This window comes from Hylaeus anthracinus, unplaced genomic scaffold, assembly GCF_026225885.1.
Source record: "Hylaeus anthracinus isolate JK02 unplaced genomic scaffold, UHH_iyHylAnth1.0_haploid 12002, whole genome shotgun sequence".
Classification (NCBI taxonomy): domain Eukaryota; kingdom Metazoa; phylum Arthropoda; class Insecta; order Hymenoptera; family Colletidae; genus Hylaeus; species Hylaeus anthracinus.
Window position 1 is genome coordinate 2343949 of NW_026534349.1, and position 21312 is coordinate 2365260.

The 21312-nt window shown below is 44.3% G+C and overlaps 1 protein-coding gene across 9 annotated transcripts in view; it reads left to right on the top strand.

The window, feature by feature from the left end:
- Nucleotides 1-21312, top strand: part of LOC128891563 (protein-tyrosine sulfotransferase) — a 155651-nt gene that overhangs the window by 130841 nt on the left and 3498 nt on the right. For all 9 annotated transcript variants that reach the window (XM_054151139.1, XM_054151140.1, XM_054151145.1 and 6 more), the window contains 4 exons: nt 12841-13096; nt 19732-19865; nt 20001-20109; nt 20605-20799. In XM_054151139.1, coding sequence (XP_054007114.1) covers nt 12953-13096; nt 19732-19865; nt 20001-20109; nt 20605-20799 — 582 coding nt within the window. In that variant the 5' untranslated portion in view covers nt 12841-12952. The remainder of the gene's footprint in view (nt 1-12840; nt 13097-19731; nt 19866-20000; nt 20110-20604; nt 20800-21312) is intronic.

Genomic DNA, 21312 nt, shown 5'->3' on the forward strand with positions numbered 1-21312 from the left:
ATTCTCTTTTCTTCGAGTCTAATCTCAATCCCCCACCCACACCTCCGCCCCTTTTCTCTCTGTAGATTCTTTTTCGCTTCCGCCGTTCGCACGAGTATACCGTGTAAGTGCCAGCCCTCGAATCTTCTCTGAGATTCGTGTAATCAAGCCTTCATTCACCGAGAATGCATCCGGCGCGAGAAGGGCTTTCGTTTTGCCCGATATGTCATCCAAAGAGGCGGGCTGGCGCGGCCTCTCCGACGAGATAGGAAAAAGAGCAACCCGCTGGGAATGGAAACGAGGTGAAAACGAGGCCAACACTCCCGTTTTCGGGGAAGCGACAATTTACGCTCGCGAAAATGCGTGTCAACGGATCGGGTCTCTGTAATCGCGGGGAATTTTTGCTTTCCCGTTTGACCCCTTCCCATTCCCCAGGAATTCCGCGATTCTACAACTTCTGCGGGCACTACCTTCGCATTTTCTAGATCCTCTAAATCCTCTTGAAAAAAATCACGCACCAACTCCGCAACCGTATCGATCGACAAAAGAAGTTTCAGTCGCTCGTCTCGCGTTCTTTACCCTGAAGAAAAAAATGTCCAACATCGGTCGTTTTTCCGTTTGTGCGCAACGTGTGGGAAGCTGGGATAATCGCGAGTGGAATGGAAAACTGAAATAGCACGAAGTTCTCCCGCGAGATCCAACTTTCAAACGATCGCAGAAACTGATATAAATGGCTGGTCGGTCACTCGGGGTAAGCGGTTTGCAATCTACTCGCGAAAAGTTCTTCCGGACGTTGATAGTGAACCGAACGGATTAAGCCTTTGCGGAGGACGCAATATCGCTGGGTGAAATCATTGCTGTCGCAATAAAAGGAACCCCTCCCCACTCCCTCTGGATTTCCATTTCACAGGGACACGGCCACGCCCTGTACAGAGGACGAGTTTCAGAATTAAAATTCTCCGTCCAGTACGGTTGAAATGATTCCCATAAAGAACAATCCAGGCGCTCGTTTAACCGTTTCCGCCATCTTTGCTGGATTCACTTTATTATTAGAAAAACTTCCTCTTGCTTCCACGAACTTCATTTTTCCTGTTAACTTACGGATGACCCCTGGCCGAGGTCAACTCCTGGGGTCACTCGAGTCCCTTCTCAAATTTTTGTTCGAGTACCCGTTATTGCTAAATTAATTTGATTTATCATAGCTAGACTTTTATGCGAATTCGTGTTTTTAGATACACAGCATGCTATGTCTTCTAAACGTTTTAGAAGCTCACCAAAAATGAACAACTGGGTCTTCAATTTAAAAAAAAAAAAAAAAAGAAGAAAAAGGAAGGCAATATCCTGTTACCACGTTCGAATGGTTCTCCGGTCTCTTTTTTTCGTCAGCCTTCAATTACACATGTCTCCGACGAGTTATCATCGCAAAAAACGCTCCCATCGGCTCCCCCGACTCGCTTTTCGCAGAAATCGCCGGGGCGAAACGAAACGTTGGCGCCCCCGTTGTGTTGTAAAGCAAACGCAAGTTTAGTTTGTCGACAAACTTGTAAACGAGTCGTCCATTTTCAGATGTAAAAGACCACAGCGGAGTGCGTGTTTGAAAAGAAGTCAAACAAAGGGAGAGCGTAGTAATTAATTTCTCGGTTTTTTTTATTTTCGTTGCCGGGGACGGTGTTGAACTCTTAAGAGATTTTCGAGCAGTTGATTGCCCTCTGCTATACATGAAGCATCGAATTTACGTGGATTATCTTAAAGAAATTTGTATCGAAAGTATGATTATTACTAGGCGTAGAGATAAATTCTTTGTTACCATTCCTTCTCGATAGAAAATCGTGCAACTTTTAAAAGTAGAGTAAAAACGAAATGTTGGAACCAAGCCGTGTGTTTCATTGCTATGAAAATTGATACTCTAACGTAACAGAATGACGAGTAGATATTTCTACGCTTAATAATAATTCTTGAAGCCTGATATCGAAGGTAACCTATCCAACATGAATCAATAGAGTCCGAACCAACAACGTATTTGCGATCGAACACGCAAGAGAACCCGATATTTTTTTGGTAATTGTCAAATAAATACTCTGCAAAGAAAAAATAGAAAAAGAGATACGATACAACGCAAAACATGAGCGGTACTGTAAACAATCCGTTTGGTTATGTATCGCGCAAATATTTCAAAGCTGTCTGGCGTTCTATTTACGACTTGATGCGAATCAAAAGCTGTCTGGCTGTTCCACAAAAAAAGAAAAACATATATATATATATATATATATATATATATATATATATATAAACGACGGAAAAAGTGGATACGAGGCCCGCGCTGTAAAGTTGCGCGCGATACTTTTCATGGTTACCACCCCTTTTTCCATGTCGTCTACAGGGGCGAAATTAGATTCGAAATGCAACTTCCGATTCGACGGCGGGTCCCCCTTCGCGCGAGGCGAAACAAAAGGGTCCTGGGGGCTCGGCTGCGACCATTTGTTTCAATTAGTAGCCGAGACTCTCGCGTGATTTGGTGCGCCGCGACACCATTTGCCGCTCATTGCCACAGTGCAGCCAGCAAGGCCGTATATATCCCGTCATGATCTCGGCGTGGTCGTGTTTGCGTCACCTCCCCCGCTTTCTCGTTCCTATTACTCGATGAAGAGGAAAAAAGAGATAATCAAATTTCATCCCCCGCCCAAGGGGAAAATTACTTTCGTTCCGCGCCAGTGTCTGCCAACCAGAAACAGGAAAACGACTGTCAGATCTAAAGAAATCTGTATTTTAAACATCTCGAGTTGGGAATGCCATTGTATGAATCGATTTGTTTTAGTCCTTCTCAGGCAACAGGGGTATAGAATCGTCTATGTCACTTAGTGTTTATAGTTACCATTTAGAGTTTCGAAAGCATAATTATCGATTACCTACGGTAGAATAATTTATTTATGAATCAACCCAATAAAATACGAATTTGTCGAAGCTCTCGCTTCTATTTCTCGCTCTCATTTTCCGTACTTCCTTCTCCCTTAGCCCTTCCTTTCCCCGAAAACACGATTTTCTTCGCGCCTCCCGATGAAAACCGCGGAATCGAACGCGATCCGAGGTTCGTGGGAAAAAAGCTAGTCAAATGGAGATATCGCGTGAAATTTACGAGCTCGTTCGCGGCGTGGAGAGCCGTGTTGCGCGGCGAATCGTGCGAAAAGTTCGTCTGCTAATTGGAACGAATGCACGGAAACCGACATCGGGAGTCTCGCAGGAATTTTCGAAGGCCGCCCCATCCGCCAGGCGGATCGCGTACGCGCGACAACGCACGAAATAAAAACGAATATCGCGGATTACTCTGGCGCGCGAGTATCGAGAATTTACAATCAATTTAACAGTTTTACGAGAGTACGTAATGGGGAAATGTTAGCGCACGGAATCCGGCTGATCGGATCGGTTCCCTGCTAGATAAAAAGGAACGCTTGTTCAGCCGCTGCGAGCGAGTTTTAATGCCTAGTTCGGCTGCGACGATTTTCATTTGTTGGGGATTACCGACGGGTGACCATTCGTTAACGATTTGAATCGATCATACTGGAGGTCCAGGTGGAAGAGCGATGGATATCGGTATTAAATCGTTATTGGAAGTGGTTTGTCTTTGATTCGTTACTTTGGAAGCAAATGAAATCGAGGCAAAGAAGAACGGTCTTTACGATACGATTCTTCAAGCAATAGAAGCTACGAGGGGTTAAACGGTAATTAGGCTGAGCTACAGGGGGCTAGAGGATACAAGGCTCAATTATGGAAAGCTAGAGGGCAACTAAGCTCAGCTACCGAAAGCTAGAGGGTAACTAGACTCAGCTACAAGTCCGTACATCGAACGGAGACCGAGCATGATTTTATTCCTATAAACGAGGTTCTATTATATCTTGAAAATATCTCCATCCTCTTCAAGTAGACAAATGGATTACCAAGGAACATTTTCAATCGATACCAAAATTCACCTTCCCAAATGGTAAATACCACCCCCCCCGAGGAATTCTCTCGATTCGCTTTGTGCAAAATCTCTCTGTGGTATCACGTGGAATCCCCTTTCTATAATTCCAATCGCAGGCTAAAATTGAGGAAAAAGTGGCAATTACACGCGGTACCGATGGGCAACACCGAAACAGCATTTGCAGATTATCCGCCGTAAACTACATCCGAGGTAATTATTACAAATGCATCGACGGTCGCGGGGGTGGAAAGCGCAGCGTTCCCCGGGGTGTAGTTTTTCCAGCGTGCGCGTATCAAAGACGAGCCATTGGCGGATTGGCGGAACAGGATGAATCCGTCGCGAGACGAACAGAGCCGAGGGATGCATATTCCAGCGGTAATATGCGCGCATCGGCCTCGTTTCCACCTGAAAGCGCATCGCTCTTCGCGCTGGCGTTGCATTATACGTGCGAGCGCGCGTGGAGTCCGTCGATTAATTGGATTGCTTCTGTAGGATCGCATCGAGGGAACCAGCAAAGACACGGTAGAAAATCCCAACGTTTTTAGTCGAACAAAGCAGCTGCCTTATTGTCGCGGGTTCTTGGTAACGAGAAATATTCCTTGGAGAATGGAAGCAAAACTGAGGAAAATGGAGTATGACTTTTTTTTTTTAGACCGTGTATATTAGGGTTCCTGCAGGATATAGAAGCGTGGATGAGATAGAGATAATAAGGGATAGCTTGAAATATATGTAAGTCGCTATATCAAGTGGGAATAGAGTTGAAAATTGCGAAGCTTCTTTAGAAGACTTTCTCATATTTTCGATAGTTTCCAAGGTAGTAGCGAAGACGAAACTTGGGAAGGTAATTTTACGTCTCAAATTTCAGTTACCCCAGCGAACATAAATAGTATCGTAGTTATAACAAATTGGTAAATCTCGATATAAAACTAGATCGTATGTCAAAATAATGTAACATACGTCCATAAAAGCACTGTCAATTTGAGTTACACTTTGTCCCAAGCATCATCAAGATTAAGCGAAAGCCATGAATTTGTAAAATCTGTTAATCCGTGCAAGCGTCACGAAGTTGACTCATTAGCGCGCACTTGGCTCAGAGAAATTCGACATGTATCTCGAACAGGAAGAGCCCTGGGCGAGGAAGTTTATTCCACGCTTTGATTCGGTTTTGTTTGTAGAATTTTGTCCGTTTTCGGTCGCGTCACTCGCGAGCCGGACACCCCGTATAAAGCATCGTGTACTCGAGTCCAAATTGGACTTCTGGAAATACCTAGCCCCGCACTACTGACACTATCGACCGCCCCCGCCAGAGAAACGCGAGAACCAGTCATTAACTCCTTTGCCCGTACTTCTGACTCGGTCGTCGAGTTTCAGCTTCACTCGTGTGCCAGTCCCGCTGGCCCAATGGCAAACTCGTGTATCAGACCATCAGTTTCAGCGTCTGTGTTTCTCTACCCTTTTCCCTGAGTTCCATTTCCGTTTTGATCTCTACACACCCCGCCGCCACCTCCGCCCTGCTCTGCCTCGACCAACAATTTAATTGACTATCTTTCCCCCGTCCCTCCCAGTTCGTTACTTTCGAAATTGTAGTATGCACGGAGTTTCATGTCGCGAATGTTTTACCCGCATAGCTTTGTCGTTGGACCGCGACCTTTATGGAATAGCGACGACGAATAATCTTTTGCTCGATTAGGTGCGCCCAAAGCGGCAGTTCCACTCGATGTGAAGGGGCTTCTTCGCGATCTATCGTTTTACCCGATTCTAGACTCGACGAGGGAATAAAATCTCGAGGGTAGAGATAATTATCAACCTGAGCAATCTAGGTTAGATTTATCCTTCCCATAAATATTCTTAAGCCCTCTTCGTTTTCGATTCTTGATCAATCTAAATAATTTTCTGGTCGATCAGTAAAGAAGCAGTTCCACTCGAAGTGAACGGGGTTCTTTATAATATATCGTTTTTCTCAGTTCTAGACTCGACGAGGAAATAAAATCTCGAGGGTGTGCACGATCTCGAGTGAAGAAAATGATCAACTCGAAGAATGTAAATTAGACTTATCCTCCCTATAAATATTCTCGGATCGACCTCTTTGTTCTCGATTCTTGATGTCATTGTAAAGCAGAATCGGTACTCTTCCGGTTGGTACGCAGTCTCTTGGACTCCCTATCATCCACCACTTCGTTCCCGGATTTGCAGTCTGTTCGTTCCGCTTTCTCATAGTTTCTCGATTCTTCCGCGGAACTCCCCGCATCCGTTTCCACTCGGTTCCGAACTTCGATTACCGTTTCGAGACGTTCCCCTTTGTTCCTGTATTTCGGTTTCTATTAGTATTACATTTCAGCAGCTGCCTTCGAGCAGCCTCCCCCTCGTGGCGACGCTCCGTCTTGAATTTCGGATCCCATTTCTCTACTCCGTTCGGTTCCATTCGCCGTCACCATCCTCCGAGCGTCGATGTCTCAATCAGAATTCCGAGGGAGACGAGCATCAACATGGATGAAGTAATTACCGTGACTTTTGGAGCAATCGAACCTGCTGCGTGGGAGTGCGATGGGAATAAAGCAACTCACGCGTCGTTTGTTACCGCGACGATTCGAGTCGGCTTGATGGACGATTAATCTAATCTTTTTAGCGAAACTTAGTTAGCTTTGCAATTCTATTTTCACGAATTACATGTTTCTTTAAATTAAAGTAAAGGAAGTAATAGTTAAGAAGTTTTAAGCCCTAAAAGAAATTGAGCTGCAGAGACTGACAAGGGTAAATCAGTTACGAGTCTAGAAGACACTGTGCCACGTCCACCGACGGCACCAGTGTCCCGTCCCTCGTTAACTTCCAGGGATGATCTCCTGGGGGACCAATAGTGCTCGAAAAGAACGTTATTTATGGCTGGATCCGATACTTATCGTCGATGAAAAACGCGATTAAACTCTTAAATTAATTAACGAAGAGACTGTGCACGGTTGCGGGTCAGGGAATTACAATTCACGGAGGATTTAAAACGACAAGGAATTAATCGATAAGCGGAATTAAGGATTTCGCCGTCGTCGAGAAACGGAAGCAGCCAAGAATACATTTCCGCTGGATTTAATCCACGCGCCCCTTATCTCGTATTTCTTGTTGCGCAGAAGGGGAAACGAGAGACGGAACCCCGGTAAAATCTGTGCCACTGTTACGAACATTAATTAACTTTAAGCCCGACAATCGCGTTATCGCGTCGAATCACCGCGGTGAAAAAACTTTGACTCTGTTGTAAACAGAGGCGCGATGTAATTTCGATAAAAGAAACTCGCGATCTCTCCCTGCCGAACACTTTAATAATGTGACCAGTACGGGAGACCTTTAATTATTGTTAATCAAAGCGCGTTCGCGCTAACCCCTCGAGGGGTTCGTTGTTTACTTCGCGCACAGTTTGCAGTGGACCGACGCCAGCGTGTCAACAGCTCTGTCTCCGTGTTTCTATCTCGAAGAGTTCCTCGATGGCAGAGCAAATTATTAAATTGAATAATAAAATTGCAGAAGGCACCACTAATCAAATATACGGTGCCTTTTTTTGAAATTTCTAGAATATTTAACGATTAGAATCGATACGTATGTAAATCATATTGGTGTTACGTAGCTACACAATTAAAGACTACGAATGATATAATTATTGTATAATATATCACATCGTAATGATCAGCCGAAAGTAATTACGTTCGCGAATTTTCTCCTGGATATTCGAAAATAGATTTTCTATGGAAGTAGATTGAGTTAACCCCTGATAAAATTGTAATTGGTTAAGTGTAAAAAAAAAAAAAAAAGAGACCATCGCTTTAAACGTATCGAATAGGTAAATCGATGTCCATAATTTCCTTGGGAAACTCGGCTGCCTGGTCGGAGGTAACGATTCGTTCTCGTTAGCACCAGTTAAACGACCGTCGATTGGAATATCGGCTTAAAGTTCACCGTGCCAAACTTCTTTCATTAAACTTACGTAAATACGAAGACCCTTGTCGTCGCGTAACCCTCGAAAAGCGAACCCCGCGACGATACAAAGCGACAGAAAGCTTCGAAAATTTACTGCGCCGAGAGAAATTTAAATATCGGATTGAATTAATCGCACTCCCCGTCGTCTGTTCTGCCAGAACAGGAACGAAACAAGGAAAACTGGAATCAGCAAATTTACATTCTTTTGCTTATTCGATGAGAGAAGTATTATCCGAATGAAAAGATTCCCATTGACATACTTCATTTACATAACTCGGTGGACGAAGAACTAAAGCCGCATTCGAGCAAATGAGAAAGCGGAAATTCGATGAAACGCGGTTATGTTTCCTTCGAGAGGTATCCTCAATTTCACTGTTGATTCAGAAATTTTCTTTAGCACGTAGTGCCGTAACTAGATTGTGGATCTTATGCATCTTATTACGTACGATATTACGGACAAACGTACAAAAAATGCACATAATGTACGTCGAATGTATACCACGATTAATATAATAATATCGTTTTTTTCGTTATAGATAAAAGCGTAAAATCCGCAGTGTGGTCGTAACAATATCTTTCGTGACTTTATAATTATTACAGTATCTTTCGTACTGGAATCCAATTATGCTCCAGGAAGAAAACGTCCATGCAGATTTCCTCGCCTAAACGTTCGGCAATTATGCCGCGTCAAACAACGCGACTCGAAACGAGAACACAACGCAGAGTCGGTGGGTTCGACCTAAATATTTATTTTCTGGGTCGTTCTTGGCGTCACTCCATTCGAATATCGAATCGGCGGGGCGACGGTATCGAAGTTCTTTCATTAAACCTGGAGAATCCGTGTCTCGGTGAATTCCTCAGGAACAGCGAAGCGTCCAACATCGGCGCGAGGATCGATAAAATTCGTGGATGTCGAAACAAAGACCGTTTCGTGGCGCGTACAATCTCCGACCACCGTGTCAGGCCTCGATTTCTCACGGAATCGCATGTAACGCCGAACGTTCGCATGCTTATTGCCCTGCCACATGCCCTTGTCTATGTCACGCGAAGTTTCACCGATCATCCCTTGTTCCCAAACGTACGCGCGAAGGCTTCGTGAAACTGATTTTGCGCTTTCTAAGCGTTTCGCGTGATTATTTTCTAGGTAGAGAGGACGAAATCGCTGGTAGGGAAAATCCGAAGTTCGGGTTATTATTGCAACTACGCGGCGTTAAAATTCACCCTTTGCGATACGAACGATCGTTGACCCTGGCAGGTCTGCGAAAGTCCGCGATATCATAAAGGCAACGGGCGTCGGATAGGGGCGTGTAAAGAGAGGGATGTAGTTGTCGTTCGGTGCCTGGGCGAAAAGCAACAATATGTCTGGGGTGCCAACAGCCAAGCGCTATCGTAAACATCGATCTGCCAGCCTCCTGTGCGCGAGGGGGTGTTTCGAGCAGATAGCGAAATCCCCGATATCAATTTTACACCGACAACTCGCTGTCGTAGACAAATGTCGAATTTAAGAAAGGCACGAGAGAACGAGCGCCGATATCGATAACGTTTCGAACGGGAATACGTCCCATATACCGACGGGGAAGTTGCTGCGAGCGAAAAGACCTTTCGTCGAAAGGATGAGGCTGGGAGGAGAGAGTTCGAATGGAAAGGGTCTGATCAAACACAGTCTGCCTGCACTGAGAATTGCTAGACCTGCGAAAGGACGAGGGGTGGGAAGGTGTGTGGGTGGAAAGGCTCTGGCTGCGAGCGCTGAGAATTCGCTGGTATCGATGCCCTAACAAGCGAGCTGTTCAAACAGTCGCTGGGACGGTTTGACTCGATTTCTTTCGACGAATTTTTATTGGAGGCAGAATAGGTAGCCGAGCAATCCTCGGGATTTTTCCATTATTGATCCAAGAAACTCCCTTTCTTGATCTGTGAAAATATCACATCCACAGTCCCCTAATGATTAAGGCTTGGCGACATTTATTCGATCGAGCTAAGTGCTTGCCTTTTAATTAATAAACAAACAGAGCGTCCAATCATCGGTACAATCGCGTGGCTCGCGATATTTGAACAAAGCTCGACATCCAGAGGCACGGATATCGGGGAAATGGAAATGAAATTGTTCTTTTCGCGACCTTTCGCCCCCTCGGTCTATAAAATAGAAACAGTATATTTGTTACGAAGCTATTTCGGCTAACAAACATGGGTCGAAACGAAAGACGAAACGACGCGTACCGGTGCGAGCGCGGTTGGCCTAAATTTCGCCAATCGGTCCAAATTTATTCCGTGGTATCGCTACACTCGTTGGAATAAACCGTCGCGGACTACGGTTATCAAAAGTGGCGGAAATATCAAAGTAAGAAACCAGGGACGGCGTTCTTGGGGCGAATTCGAGAAGGAATGTAACAATTCAATGAAACTAGCCCTCGGGCAACGCTTGAACGTGTTTCTGCTAATTGAACGGTCTCTACCGGACTGGAATCGTGAACACGGAAACGTTTAAGTTGAAACTACTTCGGGAAGAACTGACAATTTTCGCGACGACCCATTAAAGAAACGCGATCGTCTCGATCGGGAAGCGAACCTTGGTTTAAGTCGACCCTCCATTGCGTGGAGTTCATTTTCTTTTAAAAAAGAAACTAATTCTTGGTTATCTATGTGTTCAGAAATTAATTAACCTCTTGAGGGATATTATACGTTTGCTTTTATATAAAAATTGAACGGTATGCTGCAGTGAGAAGCGGAATACAATATTAAAATGCGACGCCGTCACATTCTATTAAAGAAAAAAAGAATCCATTCGAAATACAGCCCCGCGAGAGATTAATAGTCGAGTTGAACGACATTTCATTCATTTTACGCATTTATCGCACGTAATTGTAAACGATACAGTGATATTTCTCTTCATCGCGAAACAGAATATCCCGTCGCGTTATTTATGTTCGATTCACTGACTTTCCGCGTGAAAATCTAGTCGAGGGGATTTTGATTCTCGAATTGCTTAAAAATGTGCATCAATGGTCACCGTAAACCAGTGAAGCGCAATTCCCAATACGCGGAAAAATTCGACACTTTCGTCTAGCTTATTCCTGGTGCGCAAATGAAATCGAGGAAAAATTTGAAAATATAAAAGTGTAAAAGTGAAAGGCACTGAATTAATTTCTACGCCGAATAATTTGCGGTACCTTGCTCCTGACTCCCTACTTTATGATTTCGTTTCATCTAATCCTTTAACTAAGAAGTGTAATCACTGGACTGCGGATCTTTATGCAAAATAGAATCTTCGGGAACGTGCCTACAAAAATTAAACCTAAATAGGAATTTATTTTATTCTGCAAATATTATAACATGAACTTTACTTTCAATCTTTTTTATAGTCTTGCATATTGCTCGCGTTTTGTAGTTTCTTGCACATTCAAATTTCCTATAAAAATAATATCCGCATACAAATCCGCGGTCTAGTAATCACCGTCGCCATGAACGAATAATCCTGTCTCCCGAGAGGCCGTTATCCGTTTCGATTTCATCCGATCGAACGCGAGCCTCGGAACAATCGCGTTAAGAAGAAAGACACACTTGGGTCCAGGAAGCACCGTGTCGATACAAGGAAACGAAGCGACTCTTTGTTTAGGAAAAGGTCCTGATAGCCAGGAAATTTAAGGTAAACGGAAAGGAACGGTTGAATCGTACCGTGTCTCGAGACGCCAGCAATATGTGCGGCGATTGTTCTCATCTTTCGTCGCGAAACGCTCAACTTCGAGGAGAGAGGCCAAGAGAAGGCGGAAAATAGGAAGCTTGCGTTGAAAGCTGTCGCCGGAAAATAGATACGGGTCGACTAAACACCGCGCAGACCTACAAAGACTTCCTTCTTTTTAATCTTCGTCTTTTGCCTCCCTCTGACCGACTGTTACGTTTCACGAATCACGAAGGAGCTAAAAATGCGCAGTTCATTTTGGAAACATTCTAAGAACTCAGGGAAGCTGCTACCGATTTCCCATGAAAATCCGCCGTATTTTCTCCGATTATTGGAAATCTTTTAACCGCTCGATAAGACGTTGTTCCGAGGTTCCCGTGGCACCGACTCCTACGAGCGTCCCATTTCGAAATTTTCGCAACGATTTGGCCCCGTTTCGTGCCGGTTTATCGATGCCCCGGGATCGTTGCGATGCACGATCAAATATTGGAATATGTTTACCCTCATCTTTTCGGTATCGGTTAACATCGTTCGACGTACGGTAATCCAGCGAGGAGATTTATCGCGCTAATGCATCGGTGATTCTTGCGTGTGTAAAGTGCACACACCGGTACCCCGGCGTCGATCCATAAATTACATCAAACAAAGCCGCGAAACGGAAGAGGAGCAACTAAATCAAAACCCGCTTAAGGAACTCAACGGTTCGTGGCACGGTGCCATCGAAATGAAAATTACGATCGCGAGGAGCTGCTCGAAGATAAATATTGAGAAAGGAAACCCGTGGCAAATATATCTGCGACGAAAATTTCAGACATCGACGAGCAGCGATGTTCGATCGCTGAACGTAGCTGCTGGGTGAAATGTGTAGTACAGATGAAATATAACGAATAGTATTATCCAAGGGATTATTTTCAAAAGATGTATCTATGATGGAAACATTTGCTTAGCGAAATTTCTGTTTACGACTCGTCGATCGATCTTTTCAGAGCTTGTGAATGTAACACACGATATACGTGAAGAATAATCAACAGAATCATCTAACCCCTATTCTAAAATCCTATTTTCAAAGCATATATCTATAATTAGAACCTAAACTAAAATTTCTGTTTTATAACCTATTCATGAATCCTTTCACTCTCCTTCAAAGTAAACTACTTGGAAGGCTCGAGTGTTGGTCTGGTTTAAATAATTTAGCCTCCGATGTAACCATCTACACACCGTGATTGATACCATCATCTAATTAGATTCTCCCCCCCGTGTTTCACAGGTGCAATGAGCTAATGGCGTAACCGGAAGCACGAGGCCCTGAAACCTTGGCCTCGAGTTCGCGGTCCCGGAACACGTCCAAGCACGCGAGTGACGTCGTCGTCGTCGACGAAATGTCGTTCCTTTTGAGCCGAGGTGGCCGAAAGGGTCCTATCATCTGCTTCGTTGGGCTTCTACTGATCTTTGCCCTCTACGAGCTGGGCATCATCTGTGGATCCATGAAATACGTACCCACAGGGATGATGGTCGCCAAGGAGGTGAGTGTTCGACAATTTTGATCGGAATTTAAATTAACCCTTTGCCTTCCCCCCAAAAAAATCGCTTTATTTATGCGTTAAAAATTGTTGACCGACCTAATAGTAAAATTTGTCTACGATATCTACGGTTTCCAATCAAAAACCTGTCCTCTGGACTTCCTTTTAAGTTCACTCGAATCTAAAGTTTCATCGAAAACACATACACGGGATCGTTTCGTGCGATTATTTTACTTTCGCGTGTGCAAAAACTTCCGAATGGTCAGAAAATGGATACTCGTGACTCGCCACCCCCTCTGGATGGAAACTGTAACTAGTTTTACTCGTCAGTTCCCCAGCTTCGACGGAGGGTGCGAGGGCAACTCCATAGGAATAAGTTATTAATGCGCGGCCCGGTCGTGAGATGAAAATAGTTTCCTAATTTAAGGGTGTGATTAAAAATCTCGACGGGCGACGCGACGATTTACTCGGCCCGGTCGCGAGCGTTTTATCGAAGCGGTTAATTACAAGTCCCGTGGAACAATGAAGGCTGTAAATTTTATACAACGATCCCCCGCGCAAAATCGCGCTTGGCAAATTAAAAATGGAGATCAGCGTTGTTTTTAACGCAGAAAATTGGCTTGAAATTGTTAAAGTGACTCTGGTCACGTGCCATTTTCGCGCTATTAAATCACGAGGGCCTACCCAAGCGTGGACGAGGTAAAGTTACATATGCAAATTGGACCCGCTTTATCAAGTAATTTAACGACTGGCTGAAATTCACCTAAATAATCATTTAAGGTTTATAAAATCAGTTTGCTAATTTGAACGTGTAAACGTATCGAGGTTATCGCACAAAGATCGACTACTTGCCAAGGGAGTTCAATTTGGGTGGCGGTTCAAACAAGATTCAAACAAGCTTGCTCCGCGAAACGAAGGAAATTGCGAGCAAAGGGCTGTTTCTGACAGCAAGACGGCAAAACCAGAATTTGTTCTCGCCCGGATAGCCCAATACTAGAGCCCTTGGACGAGGGAGAATAGCCCAGAGGAACGAGCTAGTAGACCGACCGTCCAAGGAGTAAGCGCGCCCTGCGTTGTCTCGCGGCCGTTTCCGCGAGTTTCCTTGGAAAATTTCAATGGGAGATCCTGGGAGGAATTAGGCGAGACGCAATTAAAGCAACGCCCGAACAGCGGGCTTTATCGCGCGAACTAACTGCTTCCAGTTTGCCCCCTTCCCACCCCGCCCTTGTCTGACCATCCTCAACGTGCGTCGACGGCGACAATTAAGTTTCGCGAACTTTTTATCCGCTTGCTTTATTTGTTGGAAAATTCCATTATGATTCGGTGACGTACGACGAAGCTCGTATAAAGTTCTTTATCGTTCGGAAACTTTTCCCTTCCGGGATCTCCCCGCGTGTCTTTCCATCTTTTTCAGAGGAAGCGAAACGGGGAGGACTTCGTAATCTGCGCGTCAACGCTCGACGTTTCTATCGCGTTCGGGGCTGTTCAAAATTGACGATATCGTGATTGCAATTATTATTAAGGGAGCGACACGATAAGCAGATCTTAAATTTAACGTGTAATAATGTAGGAGTTCGTACGAAAAGCAAGACGCGGAGATTTGAATCCACCGTGACAAGAATTTTCATCAAGGATTTGAATCAATTAACTCTGAAGGCGAGACACTAATGAAAACAAATCTGAATGTGATACGTGAACTTGGCAAGGCTACAAAATTAAATACTACAGGAAATATTAGATCGTCTAATTTTCAATTGCCTCGAGACAACATTTTAACGAGATTTAGTCTGACAGCCAACGTGTTATTCTTTGATTAGAATAATACAACAATATATCCGGAAATAAATTGTAAGTTATCAAGCGAAAGTTATTTACCAATTAACCGAATATTTACTATAACTTGTAACTAGTACTCGAACGTGGTCCAAAGGTTCGATCTCCTAACAGCCCCGTCGCGAGAACGATTAATTGCCACGGGACGAGAAAATCGATCGAGAGGTCGAGAACGGGACCGTGGCAAGATGCGACGAAAACAGGGAACTTTCGATCTGAATTTTAATTTTCCCATTACGAACGCGCGTATCCAACCTGTCCGCTTCGACAGGCGCCCATGCGTCCCTATGCATAGCTTATGAGGACAGTCGCGACTCCGCGCTGCGAACTTATATCGAGGTGCGCGAGAGGCCAGGAATTTCTTCGGAACTTCTCCGTTTATGCGGCGAAACTTGCCAATCGAATTTCGGTTCGCCGAGATTAGCCGCGAAGAAAGACTTACTTTCGAAATCTCTTTATTTTATACGCCACATATTTGCAACATTAGAATTTGATTATTTTCGTCGGTAAAATATCCGTCGGTCGCGAACGTGTTATCCGAAGCTTCGAAGGCTTAGTCCTTCGAGCTTCTTCATTCCACCCAAAGGAAGCCCAGTACCCTCGTAAACCTAGAGTGTTTTATTCGATTTCTGTTGCGACTAATCTCCCTCCAATTTATCAACCGCTTTTAAAGGCTACCGCGCGATGCTCTTTCAAAGAATGAATCGCGCGATTCATTCCTCGCAAAGGTATCTCCGCGGCTGGAAAATTCGCCAGTGCCGAGGTTAAAAATGGCATTTTTCCCGTCGAGCGTGGCGCAAAGTCAGTCACGCGTCTTGGAAGCGAGCCTTAATAGGAACGAACGAGAAAGAAAATTGCCGGGTCGGTCGGCAAGTCGAGATCCGATCTCGGCACGGATTTATCCAGCCAATTGCTTCGTCATAATTGCGAGATCTTACCTTTCGGATGACCTTGTGCTCGCCTCCGTAACCGATTAATCGACCCTGGTTATCGGTGCGAAACTTCTCCCCGACGTGACTTTTACGCCTGCGGAGTGATCGATGGAACGTGCGCAAGGACGTGTCGGCTCCGTTTAATGGACGATTAGGAGAGATGAAAAAGCCTTCTGAAAACGTGCAACCAACGGGAAATCCCTCGTTAATTCGTTTCTTTTCGGCGGAGGGACTTGTCTTATTCGATCACTTGTTCTTTCATTGCACTTTAATAAAAAGACTCCAACTGAACTCGCGTCGCGAAATTGAACTCGACGAGAGTTGTTCGAATCGCGGAAAGTGCTTCTGTTGAAAGTGCTTCTGTTTACTCATCGGCTGCTTATAGAGGAAACGCTGCTTTTCGTAAAGTATATCAAAACGAACACGAGTCGAGTTATACAAATTTAAGTACTAAATGAATTAAAAAGTTGTCATTCGATCTAAATATAAGAATTGATTCAACGTTGGATAAAAAATAGAAACGGAAAAGTATAGAGAAGCGATAGAATTTTGTTCGAGTGAATTTATAACGAAGGAAATGATATTAGAGTAAGCACCGATAGAAGTAAACAGGAGCGATGATTACACGCGAACCGGCGTTAATAGATGGAGGAAGATCAAGCGTGCGAACCTCGATGCTCGCGGGACTCAACTGCCGGATTAGGCAGTGGATGTGGCCCAATTTTCCAGTGAAATTTGTATCTCCGAGAAACAAGTCGAAAGTCGTTGGCCTCGCGACTCGAACTTTGTTTACATCGTTGTCGAGGCTTTTGTCTCTTTGTAAACTGAAACAGAAACGTACCAAGGCCATTAGCTCCACAATAATGTTTGCCAGTATTTATTATTTAAGGAATGTTATGTGCCTGGTGTCTCGAATAACATCGTTCATACTCTGGAGTCGAAGACATATTGGGTGGGACGTTTGTAAACTGAAACAGAAATGTTTCGTGGTCATTAGTTACGCAATCATTTTTGTTGGAATATTTGTTGTCCCTTTAGCAAAAGTAAATGTATAATAGTTGCGAAAGACACAGATATTGATATTATTATGGAATAATATCAGTTTGTGTACCACGTATGCTAAAAAGTCGCTTTACGGTAACAAACGCCCCGCACAAAAGCTCACGTTTCCGTTCGGACGTTGAGCCAAGATCGTGCCAGCGGTAAAGGGTTGAAAGGGTACAGATAGAATCGCGACCTGGAAATCTTCGACTTCCCTGAACTTCTCTCCCTTTTCGCGACCACGCGACGAGATGGGGAAACAAATGAGGATACAGGAAGGAGCAACATGCGTGAATACGTGCACGGGGAGTGTCTGTATTCGCCTGGTTCCTGTCGACAACGTGCGAACGGAAGAGAAACGAGGTTCTGTCAGGCTCGCCCTCCGTGCAACATAAATCGCGTCGGTTGAGTTTCACGCGCACTTTTCTCCGTGTGCTTCGGGCCAAAAGAGAACGATGGGATGGCTCAGCCCCCGGAGCAGTGAAGCCACCTCCGCTCCACGTTGGAATGCTAATTGCGAAATGTAGGTATTCTTTCTTTTTCATGCCTTTCTTCTTTGCTACCAGCGACGAAAAATCGTAAAACGCTGGAAGGCAACGATGCCCATCGGTTTGGCTCTTGAAATGGGTACGGTTATTTTGCGTGTGGAAATCCTTATTGAGAGATATCCAGACTGAACTTCACGTTCTGCATACGTATCTCAGTATCGTCGCGTTAGATTTCATTCTTTTTTCTTCAGAATGATGAACTTCGAGTTTGAACATATCTCTTTCAGCTTTTCATTGGGTTCTCTTCAACGTGGAGATCTTTGTTATTTGTTATTTAAATGTGCACAGTGACTCGTATCGATATTCGAACGTTATAGTACTTTATTCATTATTACGATGTACACCTGAGCTGTACACCTGTATATATGTTCATTAATGATACCCCTGAGGGTTACATGTACTTCCGCCTCCATTTCTACATTCCCCGTTATACAAAAAAGCCCTTACCTCAACCTATTCATCCTTAACTACACTACCTTTAAACCAACTCCGCTTCTCTTCTCCGTATTTGTTGCTCGGATGTAGTAGATTATTAAAAATTAAACGCGTAGGTGGTGCCGGAGGTATCACTGCGAAACAATGTTGCACGACACGAAACCTCGATCGGTACATTAAATAACCCAATGCGACCAACTAATTAGAACGTTAATTACCGGTTTTTATTAGAATCCCCCCCCCCCCCCCCCCGTGACGTGCTCGCTCAGAACGTAAATTGTGAACGCAGAATTTCTGGCGCTGGGTTTATTCGCTTCCCCGTACAAGAGCACAAAAGAATGAAAAGCGGTAGACACCGGGGAGGTGTACATTATTTTGCGCGTAAAAAAATGCTAATTGCGAGACGTATTTTTTTTTTTGCAGCGGCTGCTCCAAGCGTCGCACGCGCGTTTAGTACATGCCTTTTCATGGCAAATATTCTCCTCCTGAAGTTTGAACAAAAAAGAGTATAAATTCTTTGCCTTCTCGAGCGATGTAAAACATATCGTAACACAGTTAAACAATTTACACAATTGTTTCTAGACTCGAAAGCGCAATGGACCATTGATTTATCCAATTTACTCTCTTTAATTTCTTTACTTGGTCATGTACCTTCGAAACAAAGCGCATCCATCGAAGAACTTCTATAAAATGGAGTTTAATTAACTTGAGGGGGGGCGGGGGGGGGGGGGAGGCAGGGAGAAACGAGGATCTACAAACAGGCGAACGCATCGCGAAAATTATGGCTAGTAATTCAATTTAAATTTATCCCGTCCGTATGCACGAAACGGACCACGTTTATTAATAATCATGTAAAACGCAACCGCTGCTCGATCGAACGATAAAGTTCTTGATATATGTACTATTTGCTTAATCGACACTACGCGTCGGAGCGAATGATATCCTACTATACCTTATAATGATTTGCGGTTAATTAAACCATTCGGGGCGATAATTAATTTTGGCGCGGAAAATCGCGGGATCATCCATTGTGGGCCATGTTTTAAAAACAAACCTGACTGGGTATGTTGACCGTGACTTCTAAGGCGAATTTTTGAAACATTCAAAGAAGTTTTCTTTTTAAAAGTAGAACGAAAAGTGAAGTTGCTTCGATGCTTCTTCATCTTCGATAACGGGAAAACGAGTTCCTCGATCTTAGGAAATATAGGAGCTCCTCCTTCGAGTATTTTCGAACTCGAAGCGACGGATACGTCGCTCCAGCGTTAAGTAAATCGATATACGAAAAACATTAAAAGGGGGAGCTAGACGAGGAAAGAAAGTCGAGTCTAAGAAACCCCGCGAGCATCGGAGCCAGAACTTCGTAATTGCTCCGAAGTTGTTTGAACTTTTCTTCGATCGAATCATCGAATGGCGCGCCTCGATCCCGCTGTAAAGTCCGAAACGCATCGATCCAGCCACCCTTCGACTTAGCGAAGCATTTTCGTCGAGTTCGTTCGTTAGGAGGTATTATAGAGCGGACAGAAACTTCTTCGTAATTGAAGTTTAATCAAGCCAGATCCCCGCCACGGAAAAACTTGCCCTAACGCAAACTATAATTTTGTAAGAATCGTTCGACAAAATACTCCTCATCCACCCTTCCGCTAGGAACTTTCGTTCCTAATGACGATCGTCATTAATGACCAATCAAAGTGTCGTAGGAGACATCTTTTATCTAGTCTCCTCGAACTTTCAACACCTGATTATTATGGCGTTTCAAGCAATATTAATATTATTTTTAATGAGACAAATTTCTATTAATTCTGTTACCCAGAAAATTGAATACCGATCGAATATCGTTGATATTTTTCAGAAATACGTGGTGGGCCCGTTCGATCACAAGAGGTACACGTACGATCGGTATATGCCTCTAATATTCATCGGTGGGGTGCCACGATCGGGCACCACTCTGGTGCGCGCCATGCTCGATGCACATCCCGATGTCAGGTGAGTTCCATTCACGGGGACAAATTGCCAATTATCGCCCGATACGATTCGCCTCGAGTGTCATTGATCAATCCCCCGTCAAAGGCCAGCCGTCGAATACCCGGAAGCTCATTCGCCAATCGTTTTTCGCGGCAGGTGCGGCCAAGAGACCAGGGTGATACCGAGGATCCTGCAGATGAGGATGCACTGGCTCAAGTCTGAAAGGGAGAACCTGCGACTTTCCGAAGCGGGGATCTCGAAGGAAGTGAGTAACGTCCCAAGCGACATTTACATAATTAATGGTGAATTATTAAAATTTCAACGCTTCCTTTATCTAATTTTGAAATGTGAATTCCTATGTCGCTGCCATCAAGTTTCGGTAAAGAACCTGTTGGGAAACTTTGTCATTTCAGGGAGTCGATGGCGCAGGTACGCTACTCGACAACTGTTTCATTAATTAAACGTTTTCATTTTATTTTGAAAATGTTACGAATGAGCAGAGATCTTTTCTCAAGATCAACTGATCAAGATTAACAGAGAAACGTTTTAAGAAAAAGGTAGAAAGAATTTCTAGCTGTGCATATACCGCAGCTTTCACGCATCCGTTTAGTTTTAATGATATTTCTATGAGATCTAACAGTTGTCGCGTAGTGTATCTATCGACCATTACCATACGATCGTTTACAGGACCGATTTCGATAGGCGACGGTCCTGTACAGACAATCGACGATACTAATTGCGAAATAAACGCTTTACCCAGGTGATGGACAGCGCGATAGCGGCGTTCTGCCTGGAGATCATCGCGCGACACGCGGAACCTGCGCCTAGGTTGTGCAACAAGGATCCCCTCACTCTCAAGATGGGCTCCTACATTCTCGATCTCTTTCCAAATGCCAAGTTTATCTTCATGATCCGCGACGGCCGTGCCACCGTGCATTCCATTATCTCGAGAAAGGTACGGGCTACGATCGAATGCTTCTCGAACCGCCGCCACTGTGCCCGGGGTTGATGCATGCAAATTTATCCCGGCTCATTCGCGAATATTAAAACGACGTGTACGCGTCGAAACGAAAAATGGGAAGCGCGACGAAAACCGTGAAAATTTACGGTATTTTCCTAGCGCAAACGGAACGATAAAAATGAAACCGTGAGATGGAAATTTATGTAAATCGAACCCCTTCGTCGATCACTCTTCCAGCCCCTCCTGATCCTGTGTTGTAAGTAGCATTATCCAGAGCTCTCGGTTTCGCGGGTAATAGTTGGACTTTTTCCCTTTTCAATTCTATTTACTTATTTATTTTTATTCGGTACGGAAATTATACCTGGCCCAACTGTATGTTCGTGAATGAATTAACGTTTGAACCGAGTGCAGAGCTATTAGACGCCCTCGAAAGGAAGTGAGCTAGCCTTGAGAAATTTCCTTAGCGAACTCTGCGAGAAGAATGCAATGTTCTTCTGTATATTGTTT